The sequence below is a fragment of the Bufo gargarizans genome, chromosome 2, assembly GCF_014858855.1.
Source record: "Bufo gargarizans isolate SCDJY-AF-19 chromosome 2, ASM1485885v1, whole genome shotgun sequence".
In the NCBI taxonomy this organism is placed as follows: domain Eukaryota; kingdom Metazoa; phylum Chordata; class Amphibia; order Anura; family Bufonidae; genus Bufo; species Bufo gargarizans.
In genome coordinates this window covers 140,912,544-140,930,818 of record NC_058081.1, presented here as the reverse complement: position 1 = coordinate 140,930,818, position 18,275 = coordinate 140,912,544, and the positions used below count along the sequence as shown (strand labels likewise).

The 18,275-nt window shown below is 48.3% G+C and overlaps 1 protein-coding gene across 1 annotated transcript in view; it reads left to right on the top strand.

Moving 5' to 3' along the window:
• The first annotated feature begins 13,926 nt into the window (after positions 1-13,926).
• The window catches only part of ABHD17C (abhydrolase domain containing 17C, depalmitoylase), a 36,675-nt gene continuing 32,326 nt past the window's right edge, over positions 13,927-18,275 (top strand). The window contains exon 1 of the mRNA XM_044279526.1: positions 13,927-14,677. Coding sequence (XP_044135461.1) covers positions 14,133-14,677 — 545 coding nt within the window. The 5' untranslated portion in view covers positions 13,927-14,132. The remainder of the gene's footprint in view (positions 14,678-18,275) is intronic.

Here is an 18,275-nt window from a genome sequence, read left to right as displayed (position 1 = left end):
TAGATTATTTTCCACTCCGGAGGATGCTGCGGACTGGCTCGCCAGGAGAGGCTGAGTCTATGTGGGTCCCCAGGTCACGGGACCTCTTTATATTCCACGGATGTCTGCTATATCTTCGGGGGCTGAAGATGCACTGAACTTCTTCACTATCCCTGCATTGCTATGACCAATGTGTTAAAGTTGGGAACCGTTAACTGTTCCTGATCCCTTATCTGGCTGGAAAGCTATTAGTCTTAGTTTGGGTTACTGGGTTCAGATAGGTTGGGTGGTCTGGGCAGGGAGGGGGGACTTATTTACGGGACTTGTTTCCCCTGCTTCATATTTGTTTTATGTGTTGGCATGTTGTCTTGTGTTGGGAGTGTCTGGCCTGGATGTCCTGGGATTTTTGCGACTTATGTGGTCGGCTTTGTAACATGATGGCAACCTGTAATTTTATCTCCTGGAACGTCAGGGGGCTTAATGACAAAGTGAAAAGATCTCTTGTATTTAATTACTTGAAGAAATTCTCCCCAGATGTGGTTCTTTTGCAGGAGACTCACTTGAGAGGCCAAAAGTTGTTGGCGTTGAAGCGTCCTTGGATAGGATCATCATTTCACGCTGTATATAGTAACTACGCTAGGGGGGTCTCTGTCCTGGTGTCCAAATCAATCCCTTTTCAACTGCATTCCATGCAGACAGACTTGTCTGGGCGTTATGCAATTGTACACGCTGCTATAGGGGGAAGGGACTACATAGTGGTAGACATATACATCCCCCCCCCCCTTTCAAAGAGGAGTACTAGATGACATAATGGGGAAGGTATCAACTTTACCGACTGACCCACTAATTATGATGGGAGATTATAATGCAGTGCTGGATCCAATTGCAGATAGACTTCGTCCTCAGGTCTCGCATAATAGGTCTCTTGTAAATTGGGCTGATGCACATGACCTGACTGAAGGCTGGAGATTTCTTCACCCACGTGACCGCCAATACTCCTGTCACTGGGCTTCTTTTGATACCTTGTCCCGTATAGATTTGCTGTTTGTTAATAGGAAGCTATTGCCGTGGCTGTCTAGGGTGGAATACCTCCCAAGGGGTATCTCAGATCATGCCCCGCTACTTGTGATTTTAACAATGCCGCTGGCACCCCCGGATAGGCATTGGTGTCTCAATGCTAGATGGCTGGAGGTCTTACCTGTGGCTTGTGCAGCTTTGGAGGGGGCAGCGGATTATTGGGCTTCTAATGAGGGGTCAGCTAATCCTGCTGTTGAATGGGAGGCCTTTAAAGCGGTGCAACGTGGTACTCTTATACATGCCATTGCATCGCACAGGAAAGAATTAGTGAGTACTAGGACTAAACTAGAGGAAGAAGTAGCCAATAAGGAGGGTGGATATACTCGGAACCCTGGCCCAGAATCCTGTGAGATGTGGGAGGAGGCCCAGAGGAAATATCACCTTCATTTATTGGAATATACTCAGAAGAAGCTATTGTATCAGAAGCAAGTGGTGTTCTCGGAGGGGGACAAAAACGGGAGGGCTCTGGGGGGTCCAGTTTTCCCAGCCGGAGGATATTTGTGCTCAATTTGCCTGTTACTACTCTGACCTATATACCTCTAAAACACCGTATACAGCTAGTGATATGAAGAACGTCCAGCTTACGCCTCTTTCCCCCTCGGACAGATCTTTTCTGGACGCGCCCATTGAGGTGGGGGAAGTTAGGGCAGCGATAGAAAGTATGATAGTTGGGAAGTCTCCTAGTCTGGATGGTTTCCCGCTAGAATGGTACAAGGCGGATGTGGATAGGCAAAGCAAGCGATTGTTGAAACTTTTCAACTATGCGTTTGAGTGTAACAGACTGCCCCCGTCATTCATGCAGGCGACCATTGTGGTAATTCACAAACCTGGGAAACCTCCGGACTAGTGTTGAGTGCAAATATTCGAATATCGAATTTTTTTAGCGAATATCGGCACTTCGCTAATTTGCGAATATTTCAAATATAGTGCTATAAATTCGATATTTCAAATATTCTTTTTTTTTTAATATATTTTTTTCTTTCCCACTTCCCTAAAGTTGTTCTTACCTGTCCTTAGGATTCCTGGATTCCTGGCTGCTCCAGTCAGTGCCCGTTGCCACTTATGCCGACTTCCGTGCTCATAGAGCATCCCCATCACCATGGGAACGTCTTGAAATCGCAATTCGATTAATTCAAGTTATAATAATCGAATTGCGATTTCAAATTAGCACTGCTATATTCCATATTCATTAATTCTAGCCTAATATGGAATATAGCAGTGCTAAGTTGAAATCGCAATTCGATTAATTCAAGTTATAATAATCGAATTGCGATTTCAACTTGGACCTGGTTTACTATGGTTGGCTTGGAGCTAAAGCAAAGATGGAGAATACTTTGTTATCTTCGTTTTGAGGAATATGACGAATACATTCGACATATTCGCTAATTCTAGATATCAAACCAATAGGAAAGTAGCCTTAAGTTACAATCGCAATACGCGATTATTTAAATCGCATATTAATCACGAAAACTATAAAAATGACGAATATTCGATGAATATTCTAGCGAATATTCGCGAATTTCGTCAAAATCGAATATGACACCTCCCGCTCATCACTACTCCGGACCAGTGCAGCTCTGGATGCGAAAATCCTAGCTAAACCTCTCGCTAGACGACTCAGGGATGTAATCTTGTCTGTGATCGATCCTGACCAATCGGGTTTTATGCCGGGTAAGACAACTGATATTAATCTTAGAAGATTGTTTACCAACTTACTGGTCTCACACAATAATGCGGGATCCCGAGCGATCGCATCCCTCGATAATGAAAAGGCATTCGACTCAGTTGAATGGAACTTTATGTGGGAGGCGCTGCGCTGTCTGGGCTTCCCCTAATCTTTCACAAGGTGGGTGCAATTAATGTACAAGGCCCCCATGGCAAGGGTCAGGGTTAATGGGTACCTGTCGCGCTCCTTTGGTCTGAATAGAAGTACTAGGCAGGGGTGTCCCTTGTCACCTATGTTATTTGCCCTAGTTATGGAACCCCTGACTCAACTAGTTAATGGATCGAGACTGATTGAGGGAGGGTCTATAGTGGGAATTCAGGGAAAAATTTCGCTCTACGCTGATGACCTACTGGTGTATTTAGCAGATGCAGGCCCATCCTTGGAAGCACTTTTGGATACAATAGATGGCTTTGGGAAATACTCGGGCCTCAAGGTCAATTGGAGTAAATCCAGCCTCTGCTTAATAGACGAGATAGATCCTGCAGATATAACGGCCTTGTCGCGTCTAAAGGTAGTAGATTGCTTTGTCTATTTAGGGATTAAGATACACAGAGACCCTAGACAGTTCTATTGGCTTAATGTAGTCCCCACTACGGAGTGCCTGGTCTATTTGGGGATTAAGATACACAGAGACCCTAGACAGTTCTATCGGCTTAATGTAGTCCCCACTATGGAGTATATTACTCGTAAACTGGAAGCTTGGGAAAATTTACTGCTGACGTTAATAGGTAGAACGAATACGATCAAAATGGCCTTACAACCGAAACTTCTTTATCTTTACAGAGCAGCTCCCATAAAGATCCCTGCACGCATTTTGATTCTCTAGATAAGATTTTTTCCCCCTTTTTGCGGAACCATTAGTCCCCGCGCATTGCTAGGAAATCTTTGAAAGCTCTATATAACCAGGGGGGGTTGAGACTACCAGACATGTATGTGTACTACATCGCTGCCCAACTAGTGTATGCCTCTTGGTGGATATGGGCAGATGCCAATAATCCTGCAGTGGTATTAGAAGCGGCTCTTGTGGGCTCTTATGAGGCATTAGCCAACTTGGTATACTGGGGGGGGGGGGGGATACAGCCCTGCACTACACTGAAGCTATGGCAGTGGTGGTGATGGCTTGGAAACAATTCGTGGTGACACACATCGAGGGAGAGTGGGGCGATACCTGGTCCCCATATATTCCATTGTGGCGCAACAAGCAGTTGCAAGAACTGATTCACTTATCTGAATATTAATTTTGGCCTCAAAGGGGTGTGAAGTACCTTACTCAATTATATGTGGATGGGGTCTTCTGCTCATTTGAGAGCCTTCGCAGGGACTACAAATTGCCTCATGCATGTTTCTATCGGTATCTCCAGCTGAGGCACGCCTATGAGACCCAATTTAAATCCTTCTCCTTGTCTTTGAAATGTGGCCCCATTGAATCGGTGGCTTGGTTGAAGCAACCGTATAAACCTATTTCATCGTTTTATGTTAAAATTATAAAAAAGCAGGTTCACTGCTCTGTTGCTCCTTCGAGCATTGGAGGGTTGATATGCCAGACCTGGAGGCGTCTCACCTGGAAGAACACGGTGATAAGTGCTTGTGATCAGCTCATCCAGCTTAAGTGGTTACACAGGGTTTATCTTACTCCAGTCCGTCTGTATCATATGCATAGACTCCCAGAGCCTTCTTGCACCAGGTGTGGAGAGCCGAGAGGATCCTTATATCATATGGTATGGTCTTGTCCTGCGGTGCGGCGGTACTGGAGTGAGATTTGTGATTTTGTCTCCTCAAAGTTGGGGCTCCCGGGGATACTCACCCCTATAGTCTGCCTGTTGTGATTGGTTTCGGAAATAGTACCTACCAAATATGGAAGAAAGCTACTCCGCCTACTCATGTTCTATGGGAGGAAAACAATCCTTTTGAATTGGAAACCACCAAAGACCCCTAGCCTAGGTGCGTGGATTTAACTGATAAATTCTGACCTGCAGTTGTACAAACTCACTTTTGCAGCAAGGGGAACTCCTGATAGGTTTGAACAGATTTGGGGACTGTGGCTATGTGCACAGGGTACTATCTGATTTTATGTGCGGGAATTCGGAACTCCAGGTTGTATGAATGTGTGTGTGGATGGTTGTCTAGTCTTGTACTCGTCAATATGCCTTAACTATAACGGGACTGCTCAATGGTTTATCAACACAAAGTCATTGTTTTACACTGCTGTTTTTCCCGACCAGTGATCTTTGTATGAGTACTGGAATTTGGATTTGTTGTTCAGTTGTATCCCTTTGGGATTTGAGATGTTCTTTCACATTTAAAATGTTTTCTATAAATAAGGTTCCACCTTGTGGGCACGTCGCATATGAAGCGGTAAGCGGGAAGGCCGAAGTTATGCTGCAGCGCTGACAGGAAAGCAGCAGCAGGGTGAGAACGCCAAAAGCGCGCACAGACGACCCGCACTTTCTGCAGCAGCTCTGCGATATTAGGGTAATTTTTAAAGAATTTTGCCCATTATCGCACCCCACCAGGCTGGGCTTGAGGCTCACTGGCACCAACCACTCATCGGTCTGTTGTCCCATTGGTTTGTCCACCAAACAGATACTGCTATCGTTTACCCCTGGCTGTGTTGAAGTTGGTAGTGAAGGTGTTACGCTGACCGGATGAGGAGGCGGTAGAGAATAAGGAAGAGGAGTAGGAGGAGGAAGCAACAGGAGGCAAACTGAAGCGCCCTGCAATCCTCGGTGGTGGAAGGACATGCGCCAAACTGCTATCCGCCTCAGGCCCAGCCACCACTGCATTTACCCAGTGTGCTGTTAGGGAGATATAACGGCCCTGACCGTGCTTACTGGTTGATGTATCCGTAGTTAGGTGCACCTTGCCACAGATGGCGTTGTGCAGTGCACACCTGATTTTGTCCCACACTTGATTGTGCAGGGAAGGGATAGCTCGCCTGGAAAAGTAGTGGCGGCTGGGCACGACGTACTGTGGGACAGCCACCGCGATAAGGCTTTTAAAACTCTCCGTCTCCACCAGACGGAATGACAGCATTTCAAAGGCCAGTAAATTTAAAATGCTGGCATTCAGGGCCAGGGATCGCGGGTGGGTAGGAGGGTACTTCCTCTTTCGGTCCAGTGTTTGTGATATAGAGAGTTGAACGCTTCCATAGGACATTCTGGATATGCTTGGTGACGCAGGTGGTGGCGTTGCTGGCAGATCCTCTGTTTTCGGGGTGGCAGGTGCCACTGTCACTCCAGAGGTGGATGAAAAAGCAGAGATGGAAGCAGAAGAGGAAGCAGGAGGAGCCAGAGACCTTTCTTCGTTTTTGAGGTGTCTACTCCACTGCAGCTCGTGCTTTGCACTTAGATGCCTGGTCGTGCAGGTTGTGAATGTTTATGCCTCGCTTCAGGCTCTGATTGCACAGCATGCAAACCACTCGTGTCTTGTCGTCAGCACATTGTCTTAAGAACTGCCACGCCAGGGAACTCCTTGGAGTTGGCTTTGGTATGCTCGGTCCCTTGGTGCGATGGGCAGTAGCAGGCGTACTGTCTAGGGACGGCTGCTCCGCTTTTGCACCCTGCTCCCTCTTCTGCTGGTGGCTCTGTGCAACCACCGCCTCTTCCTCCGAACTACACAGGTCACTCGCATGACCTTGATTCCATGTGGGGTCGAGGACCTCATCGTCCTCCACATCATCTTCAACTCAGTCTTCACCCCTGCCCTCCTTGGCGGTCTACACACTGCAAAAAGCCACAGCAGTTGGCACCTGTTTCATCATCATCATCATCAGACGTGCTGCGGTGGTCCTCCCATGTACTCATCCTGAAACATAAGTGGTTGGGCATCGGTGCACTCAATCTCTTCCACTTCTGGGGCAGGGCTATGTGGATGGCCCTGGAAAACCCTGCTAGCAGAGTCATCAAAAATCTGAAGAGACTGCTGCATGACTTGGGGCTCAGACTGCTTGGCTGATTTGCAAGCTGCTGAGGTGAAGGACTGATGGACATGGGCTGCAGGTGCCAACTCTGATCTTTCAGCAGGAGACTGGGTGGGAGACAATGTGAAGGAACTGGAGGCACTGTCAGCAACCCAATCTACTATCGTCTGTACTTGTTCTGGCCTCACCATTAGTAGAGCCGCATTCGGCCCAACCAAATAAAGCTGAAGGTTCTGTGGCCTACTCGCACCTGAGGAAGGTGTTTCACTTGTGCGTGTTGCTGGCACAGATGGACCACGTCCTCTCCCTGCAACCACGTCCTCTCCCTCCACCAGCAGCACCACGACGGGGGCCACGTCACCTCATTCTTTGCATTCACCCACCAAACTAACAGATGGTTTATGTCAGGTGATAATGTAACCGCCAATAGTCAACAATTAAGTTCACTGAGAGTAAGGCAGTGCCGGTGTCATAAAGAGGAAAAATCTCTTGAGGTCACACAATAGTGTGACAGGCGAATTTTTTTTACAATTACTTCACTGTCCAAAAAAAATGTAAATTTGTCAGCCAACAATGTAACTGCAGTAATGACTGGTTGTAGTTGACTGACAAATGCAGTAAAGGCCCCAAATGTAGTGTCTTGCAAATAATTGGTATTTTTTTAAACCCAGAATATAACAGCAGTATATAACGCATGTATTTGACTATCACAAATGCAACATAGGCCGTAAATGTATTATCTTTCCCAAAATGGGTGTTTTTTTAATACCAGAATATAATAGCACTATTTAACACTTGTATTTCACTGTGACAAATGCAGCAAAGGCACCAGGTGTAGGGTATTGCATAAAATAGGTGATTTTTTTTAAACCCAGAATCTAATTGCAGTATTTCAAGCTTGCACTTGACTGTCACAAGTGCTGGTGCACTGAGCTTGCATAAAATGGCCACTGCCGCCCAACTTACTAACAGACGGATAACAGTTGTTTTTCTGTGTCACTGGGCTCAGCAGGGTAAAAAAAGCACCCACAAAACAAAATTGCTGTAGATCGCTGAGTTAACAAGCAGATAAAAGATTCTTTCCTATTCTCTCCCTCACAGCAGCAGCATCCTATCCCTACACTAGTAAGAGCAGTGTGACATGCAGCGCTACGTGACTCCAGCTTATATAGAGCCTGGGTCACATGCTGCACTGGCCAATCACAGCCATGCCATTAGTAGGAATGGCTGTGATGGCTTTTTAGGGCACACGAGTTAAACGCTTGTTGATTGGCTGCTCTGCAGACTTTCAAAAAGCGCCATTAACTCCCTGAACTTGAAGTTTTACTGAAAAGTTTGGGTTCGGGGTCCAAAAATCCTAAAGCTTGGTACAAACCCGAACTGTAAACCCTAGTTCTGTGGGATCCATGCCTGTGTCACGAATCAGTGGAAGTGGACCCACTGTGCTACAGACTGGCTGTACACTGGAGGGGCGTGACTAAGCAGCTACCTGGTTTTCACTAGAGCCTCTGGTGGTGAGGACAGACTTGGGCCATTAGGGTATCTGCCAGGTAAAACTCCAGGGACAGTACAGACATAGTTAGACAGGCAGGGTCGTTACCAGGAGCGACCAGACAGGACCGGTGGACAAGGCAGAGACGTAGTCGAGACAAGAAATGGGTCAGGGCAGGCGGCACAGGCACGAAGTCAGACAATCCGGGTCGGCAACAGGAAGAGTGATGCAAGCAGGGATCAGACAAAGAGCATAGTGTAGGAAAAGGGCACATAATCAGGAACACAAGTGGCAGCAAGCTCAATTGCACAGAATAGTACCTTGACTCTGAGGCACTTGGGTAGAAGTCTCTCGGGACACAGGCCGGAAGAGGCCTGCATCGCATAGCTGACATGGAGGTAAGTATAAGTGTTTTTTTTTTTTGTTTTTTTTATATGTACAATTACAATACTTTTACTGGCACATGATGGGAGGGCCTCTTGTTACTGGCACATGATGGGGGGGCTCTTGTTACTGGCACATGATGGGGGGCCTCTTGTTGCTGGCACATGATGGGGGGCTCTTGTTACTGGCACATGATGGGGGGGCCTCTTGTTACTGGCACATGATAGGGGCTCTTGTTACTGGCACATGATGGGGGGCCTCTTGTTACTGACACATGATGGGGGGCAGTTTGTTACTGGCACATGATAGGGGGTGCTTATTACTGACACATGATGGGGGCTCTTATTACTGGCACATGATGGGGGCTCTTATTACTGGCACATGATGGGGGGCCTCTTGTTACTGCCACATTGGGGGGGCTCTTGTTACCGGCACATGATGGGGGGCTCTTATTACTGGCACATGATTGGGGCAACTCTTGATACTGGCACATGATTGGGGGGCTCTTGATACTGGCACATGATGGGGGGCTCTTGTTACTGGCACATGATTGGGGGGTTGAGGGGGTTCTTGTTACTGGCACATGATTGGGGGGTGCTCTTCTTACTGGCACATGATGGGGGTCTCTTGTTACTGGCACATGATGGGGGCCTCTTGTTACTGGCACATGATGAGGGGCCTCTTGTTACTGGCACATGATGGGGGGCCTCTTGTTACTGGCACATGATGGGGGGCCTCTTGTTACTGGCACATGATGGGGGGGGCTCTTGTTACTGGCGCATGATGGGGGGCCTCTTGTTACTGACGCATGATGGGGGGCAGTTTGTTACTGGCACATGATGGGGGGTGCTTATTACTGACACATGATGGGGGCTCTTATTACTGGCACATGATGGGGGCTCTTATTACTGGCACATAATGGGGGGCCTCTTGTTACTGCCACATTGGGGGGGCTCTTGTTACCGGCACATAGAATGTGTCGGCAGATAAGAACCATTTGGCCCATCTAGTCTGCCCAATATACTAAATACTATGGATAGCCCCTGGCCCTATCTTATATGAAGGATGGCCTTATGCCTATCCCATCCATGCTTAAACTCCTCCACTGTATTTGCAGCTACCACTTCTGTAGGAAGGCTATTCCATGCATCCACTACTCTCTCAGTAAAGTAATACTTCCTGATATTACTTTTAAACCTTTGCCCCTCTAATTTAAAACTATGTCCTCTTGTAGCAGTTTTTCTTCTTTTAAATATTCTCTCCTCTTTTACCTTGTTGATTCCCTTTATGTATTTAAAAGTTTCTATCATATCCCCTCTGTCTCGTCTTTCTTCCAAGCTATACATGTTAAGGTCTTTTAATCTTTCCCGGTAAGTTTTATCCTGCAATCCATGTACCAGTTTAGTAGCTCTTCTCTGAACTGTCTCCAAAGTATCAATATCCTTCTGGAGATATGGTCTCCAGTACTGAGCACAATACTCCAAATGAGGTCTCACTAGTGCTCTGTAGAGCGGCATGAGCACCTCCCTCTTCCTACTGGTAATGCCTCTCCCTATACACCCAAGCATTCTGCTAGCATTTCCTGCTGCTCTGTGACATTGTCTGCCTACCTTTAAGTCTTCTGAAATAATGATCCCTAAATCCCTTTCCTCAGATACTGAGGTTAGGACTGTATCACTGATTTTATATTCTGCTCTTCGGTTTTTACGTCCAAGGTGCATTATCTTGCACTTATCATTCTCCTGGACTCCAATGAAACTGTTCCAGTCTGATAGGGACTCGTATACCACTAATCTAATTTTAGAAAAGTCAGTTTTTCTAAAATCTAAAACTTTTGTTTTTGTGTGGTGTGACTCAGTCACTGTACTTATAGTAAACCACACTGACTGGTGATCACTAGATCCCAAGCTTTCCCCTACAGTAATATCAGATACCAAATTCCCATTTGTGAATACTAAATCAAAAATGCCCTCCTTCCGTGTTGGCTCCTCCACTACTTGCTGTAGAGATAATCCCAGTAGGGAATTTAGAATATCTGTACTCCTGTCAGAACTAGCTATTTTGGTTTTCCAGTTTACATCTGGAAGATTGAAGTCTCCCATAATGATAACTTCCCCCTTCAATGTCATTTTAGCCATTTCCTCAACTAGTAGATCATCTAATTCTTTGACTTAGCTAGGTGGTCTATATATCACACCTACACGAGTTACCTTATGATTATCAAGCTGCAAGGTATCCCAAACTGACTCTAAATTGTTCTCACTAACTTGTATCAAATTAGATTTTATGCTATCTTTCACATACAGGGCCACCTCTCCCCCCTTCTTGCCTTCTCTGTCTTTCCTGTATAGAGAGAACCCTGGTATTGATATATCCCAGTCATTACTCCCCTTGAACCACGTCTCAGTAACAGCCACTACAACTATATTCTCAGATGCCATTATAGCCTCAAGTTCATTGATCTTATTCCCTAGACTGCGAGCATTTGTAGACAAGACTCCGAGCTTGTCATTTCTTAACCTTTGCGCTACTGGCCTCTTCTGGCATTGTTCCGGGGGGCAGTTGGACTGCTGGATTATCACTCTTTTGCCCCCCTTTCCTAGTTTAAATGCTTCTTAGCAAATACTTGGAACTGTTCACCGAGGACATTCGTTCCCTTGAGAGAAAGATGCAAACCATCTTTCTTGTACAGTTCTTTTCCATTCCAACAAGAGCTAACACATGATGGGGGCTCTTATTACTGGCACATGATTGGGGCGGCTCTTGATACTGGCACATGATTGGGGGGCTCTTGATACTGGCACATGATTGGGGGGGCTCTTGTTACTGGCACATGATGGGGGGGCTCTTGTTACTGGCACATGATTAGGGGTCCTCTTGTTACTGGCACATGATTAGGGGTCCTCTTGTTACTGGCACATAATAGGGGAGCTCTTGTTACTGGCACATGATTGGGGGGGCTCTTAATACTGGCACATGATTGGGGGGCTCTTGATACTGGCACATGATTGGGGGGCTCTTAATACTGGCACATGATTGCGGGGCTCTTGTTACTGGCACATGAATGGGGGGCATCTATGGGGGCACATTATTAGGGGGCACATTATTAGGGGGCATCTATGGGGGAACTTATTACTGGCACATTATTGGGGGCACTTATTACTGGCACATTCTTGGGGGCACTTTTTACTGGCACATTATTGGTGGGCACTATAGGGGCATCTACTGAGGCCACAAAGAAGAGGTATTTTATATGGGGGGCTCTGTACAGTAGCATTTTATACTGGGACACATTATAGTGGGTACTGTGGGGGGAGAGGAGAACTATGGGGTCATCTACGGGGGGCACTAAGAAGGGGTATTTTATTCTGGCAATTTATGGGGGACACTGAGGGCATCTACTGGGGCACATGCACAGGATCTCAACACGTTGCTGTCAAGTGAGCCGTTGGTGTTACGGTCTGGAGGGCACAGAGGACCCCCTACCACACCTCTTTTGACACTCTGGGCCCCCATAAGTGTTTTACCTAAAATGTATTTTTTTTTATTTTTTTTAAGCTAAGTAAAGACTAAATAACAGATTCAAAAAAAGTATGCAAGGAATCGCTACATCAACATCTATTCAGCTATGCTGGTGATTGAATATGCATAAAACATATGACAGATGCACTTTATTTGTGTTATAAAAAATTGCTCTGCGTTGCGTTTTCAAAAGTTTTTTAAAAAAAAGGCCCATTAAAATCTTCGGCACCAGGCCCATGATGCTCTTAATCCGGCCCTGCCCAGTGCACATACATATACTGGGTCGGACCCCAGTGCACATACATATACTGGGTCGGACCCCAGTGCACATACATATACTGGGTCGGACCCCAGTGCTCATACATATACTGGGTCGGACCCCAGTGCTCATACATATACTGGGTCGGACCCCAGTGCTCATACATATACTGGGTCGGACCCCAGTGCTCATACATATACTGGGTCGGACCCCAGTGCTCATACATATACTGGGTCGGACCCCAGTGCACATACATATACTGGGTCGGACCCCAGTGCTCATACATATACTGGGTCGGACCCCAGTGCACATACATATACTGGGTCGGACCCCAGTGCACATACATATACTGGGTCGGACCCCAGTGCACATACATATACTGGGTCGGACCCCAGTGCTCATACATATACTGGGTCGGACCCCAGTGCACATACATATACTGGGTCGGACCCCAGTGCACATACATATACTGGGTCGGACCCCAGTGCTCATACATATACTGGGTCGGACCCCAGTGCTCATACATATACTGGGTCGGACCCCAGTGCTCATACATATACTGGGTCGGACCCCAGTGCTCATACATATACTGGGTCGGACCCCAGTGCACATACATATACTGGGTCGGACCCCAGTGCTCATACATATACTGGGTCGGACCCCAGTGCACATACATATACTGGGTCGGACCCCAGTGCACATACATATACTGGGTCGGACCCCAGTGCTCATACATATACTGGGTCGGACCCCAGTGTTCATACATATACTGGGTCGGACCCCAGTGCACATACATATACTGGGTCGGACCCCAGTGCACATACATATACTGGGTCGGACCCCAGTGCTCATATATATACTGGGTCGGACCCCAGTGCTCATACATATACTGGGTCGGACCCCAGTGCACATACATATACTGGGTCGGACCCCAGTGCACATACATATACTGGGTCGGACCCCAGGCACATACATATACTGGGTCGGACCCCAGTGCACATACATATACTGGGTCGGACCCCAGTGCTCATACATACACTGGGTCGGACCCCAGTGCTCATACATATACTGGGTCGGACCCCAGTGCACATACATATACTGGGTCGGACCCCAGTACACATACATATATTGGGTCGGACCCCAGTGCTCATACATATACTGGGTCGGACCCCAGTGCTCATACATATACTGGGTCGGACCCCAGTGCTCATACATATACTGGGTCGGACCCCAGTGCTCATACATATACTGGGTCGGACCCCAGTGCACATACATATACTGGGTCGGACCCCAGTACACATACATATATTGGGTCGGACCCCAGTGCTCATACATATACTGGGTCGGACCCCAGTGCTCATACATATACTGGGTCGGACCCCAGTGCTCATACATATCCAGGGCGGGAGGAGTATTGTGCTGTTTGGGATAATACATCGCCTCCCAATGGTGAGAGTCCTGACACTTTCCCATACACATCAGATGCCGGGGTCTGTCATGGAGACCACACAGTACGACCACCTGCAGCACTGCAGTGACGTCTCCGCCTGCCCCTCCCCCTGCCTGCCCTTCTCTCTCCGCCATGCTAGGGGGCAGCACTCCTCCATCGCTCCTCGGCCTCGGTTTTCCCGTGCTCTCCCGGAAGCAGCTGCTAGGCCGGGCTCGAGTAGCAGGCAGATGAGCCGCTAGTTACTAGGCGCTGCAGGCCCGGTGCCGTGCTCGGGTGCTCCGTCCTCAGGTACTCGCTCATCACCCGCAGGCCCGGGTCGCCCCAATGCCAGAGCAGGGACCGAGGATGAACGGCTTCTCTCTTGGGGAGCTATGCTGGCTCTTCTGCTGCCCGCCATGCCCGAGCCGGATCGCTGCCAAGCTGGCCTTCCTGCCCCCGGAGCCCACATACACGGTACGGGAGACAGAGGGGGCCCCGAGCCAGGCCGCGGCGCAGGGGGACGAGCAGAGCGAGCCTGCGGCCTGTCCTCCTCCGCCCTGCAGCCTGCACCTGACGGAGAGGGCGGACTGGCAGTACTCGCAGCGGGAGCTGGACGCGGTGGAGGTGTTCCGCTGGAGGACGGACCGGGGCAGCTGCCTGGGCTGCATGTTCGTGCGCTGCGCCCCCGGGAGCCGGTACACGCTGCTCTTCTCTCACGGGAACGCCGTGGACCTGGGCCAGATGTGCAGCTTCTACATCGGCCTGGGCTCCAGGATCAACTGCAACGTCTTCTCCTACGACTACTCCGGCTACGGCGTGAGCAGCGGCAAGCCCAGCGAGAAGAACCTGTACGCGGACATCGAGGCGGCCTGGCACGCCCTGAGGACACGGTACGTAGTAATGGCACTGCTCCTGGGATGATGGTAGGGCACCGGTGGTAATGTCACCTCATCATAGGCCTCTTTAGTCCTGGGATAGTGGAAGACTTCACCAATAGTCATGTCAACAAAGGCCTCACTGGTTCGGGTATACTGGTAGACACCCCCCATCCCCCCCAAATAGTGATGTCTTCACAGGCATTGATGGTACTGGGACACTGGTAAACCCTTCCCCCTCCCAGTAGTCATGTCATCAGACATAATTGGTCCTGAGATGCTGGTAGGCCCTCTCCCCATAGTCATGTCATCACCACAGGCCTCACTGCTCCAGGGATAGTGGTAGACCTCCTGGTAGTAATTTCATCACATTTCTCACTGGTCCTGGGATACTGATGGTCCCAGGGACTAGTGCTAATGTCCCCTCAGGCCACGCTTCATCAAGGCCCAGGAAACACTTCGAAGATGTTAGCTTTCCTAATAGCCGTGTAATCACAGGCGGCACCAGTCCAGGGATACTGGTAGACTTCCCCCAATAGTCATGTCATTAAAGACCTCACTGGTTCTGGCATACTAGTAGCCCCTCTCCCAATAATCGGGTCATCACCACAGGCCTCGCTGGGATACTGATGAGTCCTCCAGCCCATAGTGATGTCATCACAAACATCACTGGTCTGGAGGATGCTGGGTTGTAATGACAGGATACCACAGGCCACGTTCCTCAAGAGGGAATTCCTTGTCTTGTCACCACAGACCGCCCTGTTCTAGGTCAGGGATCAGCAACCTTCAGCTTTCTGAAACTACAATCCCCAGAATCCTCCTTTCACTTTTACAGGATTAACAAGGGCAGCTTAGTAAGTGTGTGTGCTGGGAGTTGTAGTTGCACAGCTGGATGGCTGAAAGTTGTGGACCCCAGGCCTAGGGGATATCTGTGTCTTCTCAGATCGTATAATATTCACGTTACTGCTGGCCACACTGCACCCTACAGAGTAATAATGGTATCCCCATAGTCTGCTCTCTAGTCCGCAGCGCCTCTAGTTTAATGCTAACCGGTTTTTCTCCACTCCTCCCTAAGGGTGCATTCACACGACTATAAGTAAGTGCTTTGCAAAACATGGATACAAGCCACGTGCAGGCTACATCATGGTGCGGACCCGTTGACTTCAAGGAGTCCGTGGTCTGCATGTTGTGTCAAAGTATAGGATGTCCTATCTCTTGTGGCGTGGCCACTCAGAGGCGATGGTACCATGCGGCCTCTCCGGTAAAGATAGGACATGTTCTATACTTCACTGCAACACGCGCACTTCAGACCCATTGAAATCAAGGGGTGTGCCAAAAAAAACAAAACAGATGCAACACGAACGGTGTCTGTGATTTGCAGATCGCATTAGGCTACTTTCACACTTGCGTTCGGGGCTCCGCTTGTGAGTTCTGTTTGAAGGGGCTCACAAGCGGACCTGAACGCTTCCGTCCAGCCCTAATGCATTCTGAGTGGACGCGGATCCGCTCAGAATGCATCAGTCTGGCAGCGTTCGGCCTCCGCTCCGCTCAGCAGGCGGACACCTGAGCGCTGCTTGCAGCGTTCGAGTGTCCGCCTGGCCGTGCGGAGGCGTGCGGATCCGTCCAGACTTACAATGTAAGTCAATGGGGACGGATCCGTTTGAATATGACACACTGTGGCTCAATCTTCAAACGGATCCGTCCACCATTGACTTTCAATGTAAAAGTCTGGACGGATCCGCTCAGGCTACTTTCACACTTAGAAAATTTTATACAATATAATGCAGACGGATCCGTTCAGAACGGATCCGCTCTGAACGCTAGTGTGAAAGTAGCCTAATGCGTATGATGCGTATGAGCCCTGGTGTCACTACCGTCTCATGCTGCAGGTGTCCCCCCAAAGCTGCACAGTGTGAGCAGGGCCTTACATATTACGACGGTTGGGTGACTGGCACTCTGTGGGCACATAACAGGACTGCATGCGTAGCAGCTCAGGTTTGTAATATTGGCATGCTCTGATACCACAGGGCCGTGTCGGGTCCGATGACAGCAGATAAGAGAGGCGCTGTTAATGTCCATTACTAAGATTATATTTTTGTTCACCACCTTGTTATGGCTCATCCCTAAATTCACACTATTTATTGCATTTTTATTTGTGAAATCCACCCAAGAAAACACAACAGTTGGCATTCTGCACGCAGGTGAATTGCTGAATCTAAGGGCACTTTCACACTAGCGTTTTTTCTTTTCCGGCATAGCGTTCCATCCTAGGGGCTCAATACCGGAAAAGAACTGATGAGTTCAATCGCTAAACAGCGTTTTGAATGGAGGAAATGCTGCAGTATTATCTCCGTCCTAAATTCCGAATCGGTTGCTGGAATGCCGGATCAGGCTTTAATTTACATTGAAATGTATTAGTGCCAGATCCGGCATTAAAAATACTGCAATGCCAGATTCGTCCTTCTGGTCTGCGCATGCGCAGACCGGTAAAGATGTGAAAAAAAGCAATAGAAACTGATCCATTTGTCCGTATGACAAACGGAGAGACGGATCAGTTCTTGCAATGCATTTGTGATCCGGATCCATTTACAAATGCTGTCCGTTTGCATGCAGATTGCCGGATCCCGGCGGCGGGACTGCTTGCCGGGTCACTCTGCCGCAAGTGTGAAAGTAGTAGAAGAAAACAAGCGCAGTGTACGTGAGATTTATCCAATCTCATACATTTTACTGGTACTGAACTGAGGGTTTTCCAGACATAATCTGCATTGTGAGCAGGCCCCCTAAGGTTCCCTCAATCCTCCTCCTGCACACAGCCTGTGGTTGCCGTCAGTGTTTTTCATGGACCCTTAGATTTGAAGGGTGGTGTTTGGACCTCATCACGGACCAGTGCAGGGGATTAGACCTCTCGTGTAGACTTTGCTTTTTCGTTCCATGCGGAAGTTGATCTGCTGCATGTCAATTCTTTGTGCCGTTCTTTCGTGTGGATTTTACCCTTCTCAATGCAAGGGTGACATCTGTGGCAAAATCGCATCAAATCTGCCACAAAACTGCAAATAACGTGATCATGAACCACAGATATCCGCCTGAAAATGTGTGCAGATTTTCTGCCAGACAGCGCGCACCCGTGCGCAGGTAGCAGGCTTTATGGAGAGGGCGGTATGTGCTGTGTATATTACATCTTAAAGGGAACCTGTCACCGGGATTTTGTGTATAGAGCTAAGGACATGGGTTGCTAGATGGCCCCTAGCACATCCGCAATACCCAGTCCCCATAGCTCTGTGTGCTTTTATTCTGTAAAAAAATCGATTTGATACATATGCAAATTAACAGAGTCCTGTACGTGAGATGAGTCAGGGACAGGACTCATCTCAGGTTAATTTGCATATGTATCAAAACGGTTTTTTTACACAATAAAAGCACACAGAGCTATGGGGACTGGGTATTGCGGATCTGCCAGCGGCCATCTAGCAGCCCATGTCCTCAGCTCTATACACAAAATCCCGGTGACAGGTTCCCTTTAATATAATTATAGCAAAGACAGGTGCACTCTGCAGACTTATTAAATCCTCAAACTGATGTTAAAATTGAGAGATTAGCCAACATATCCTACTGT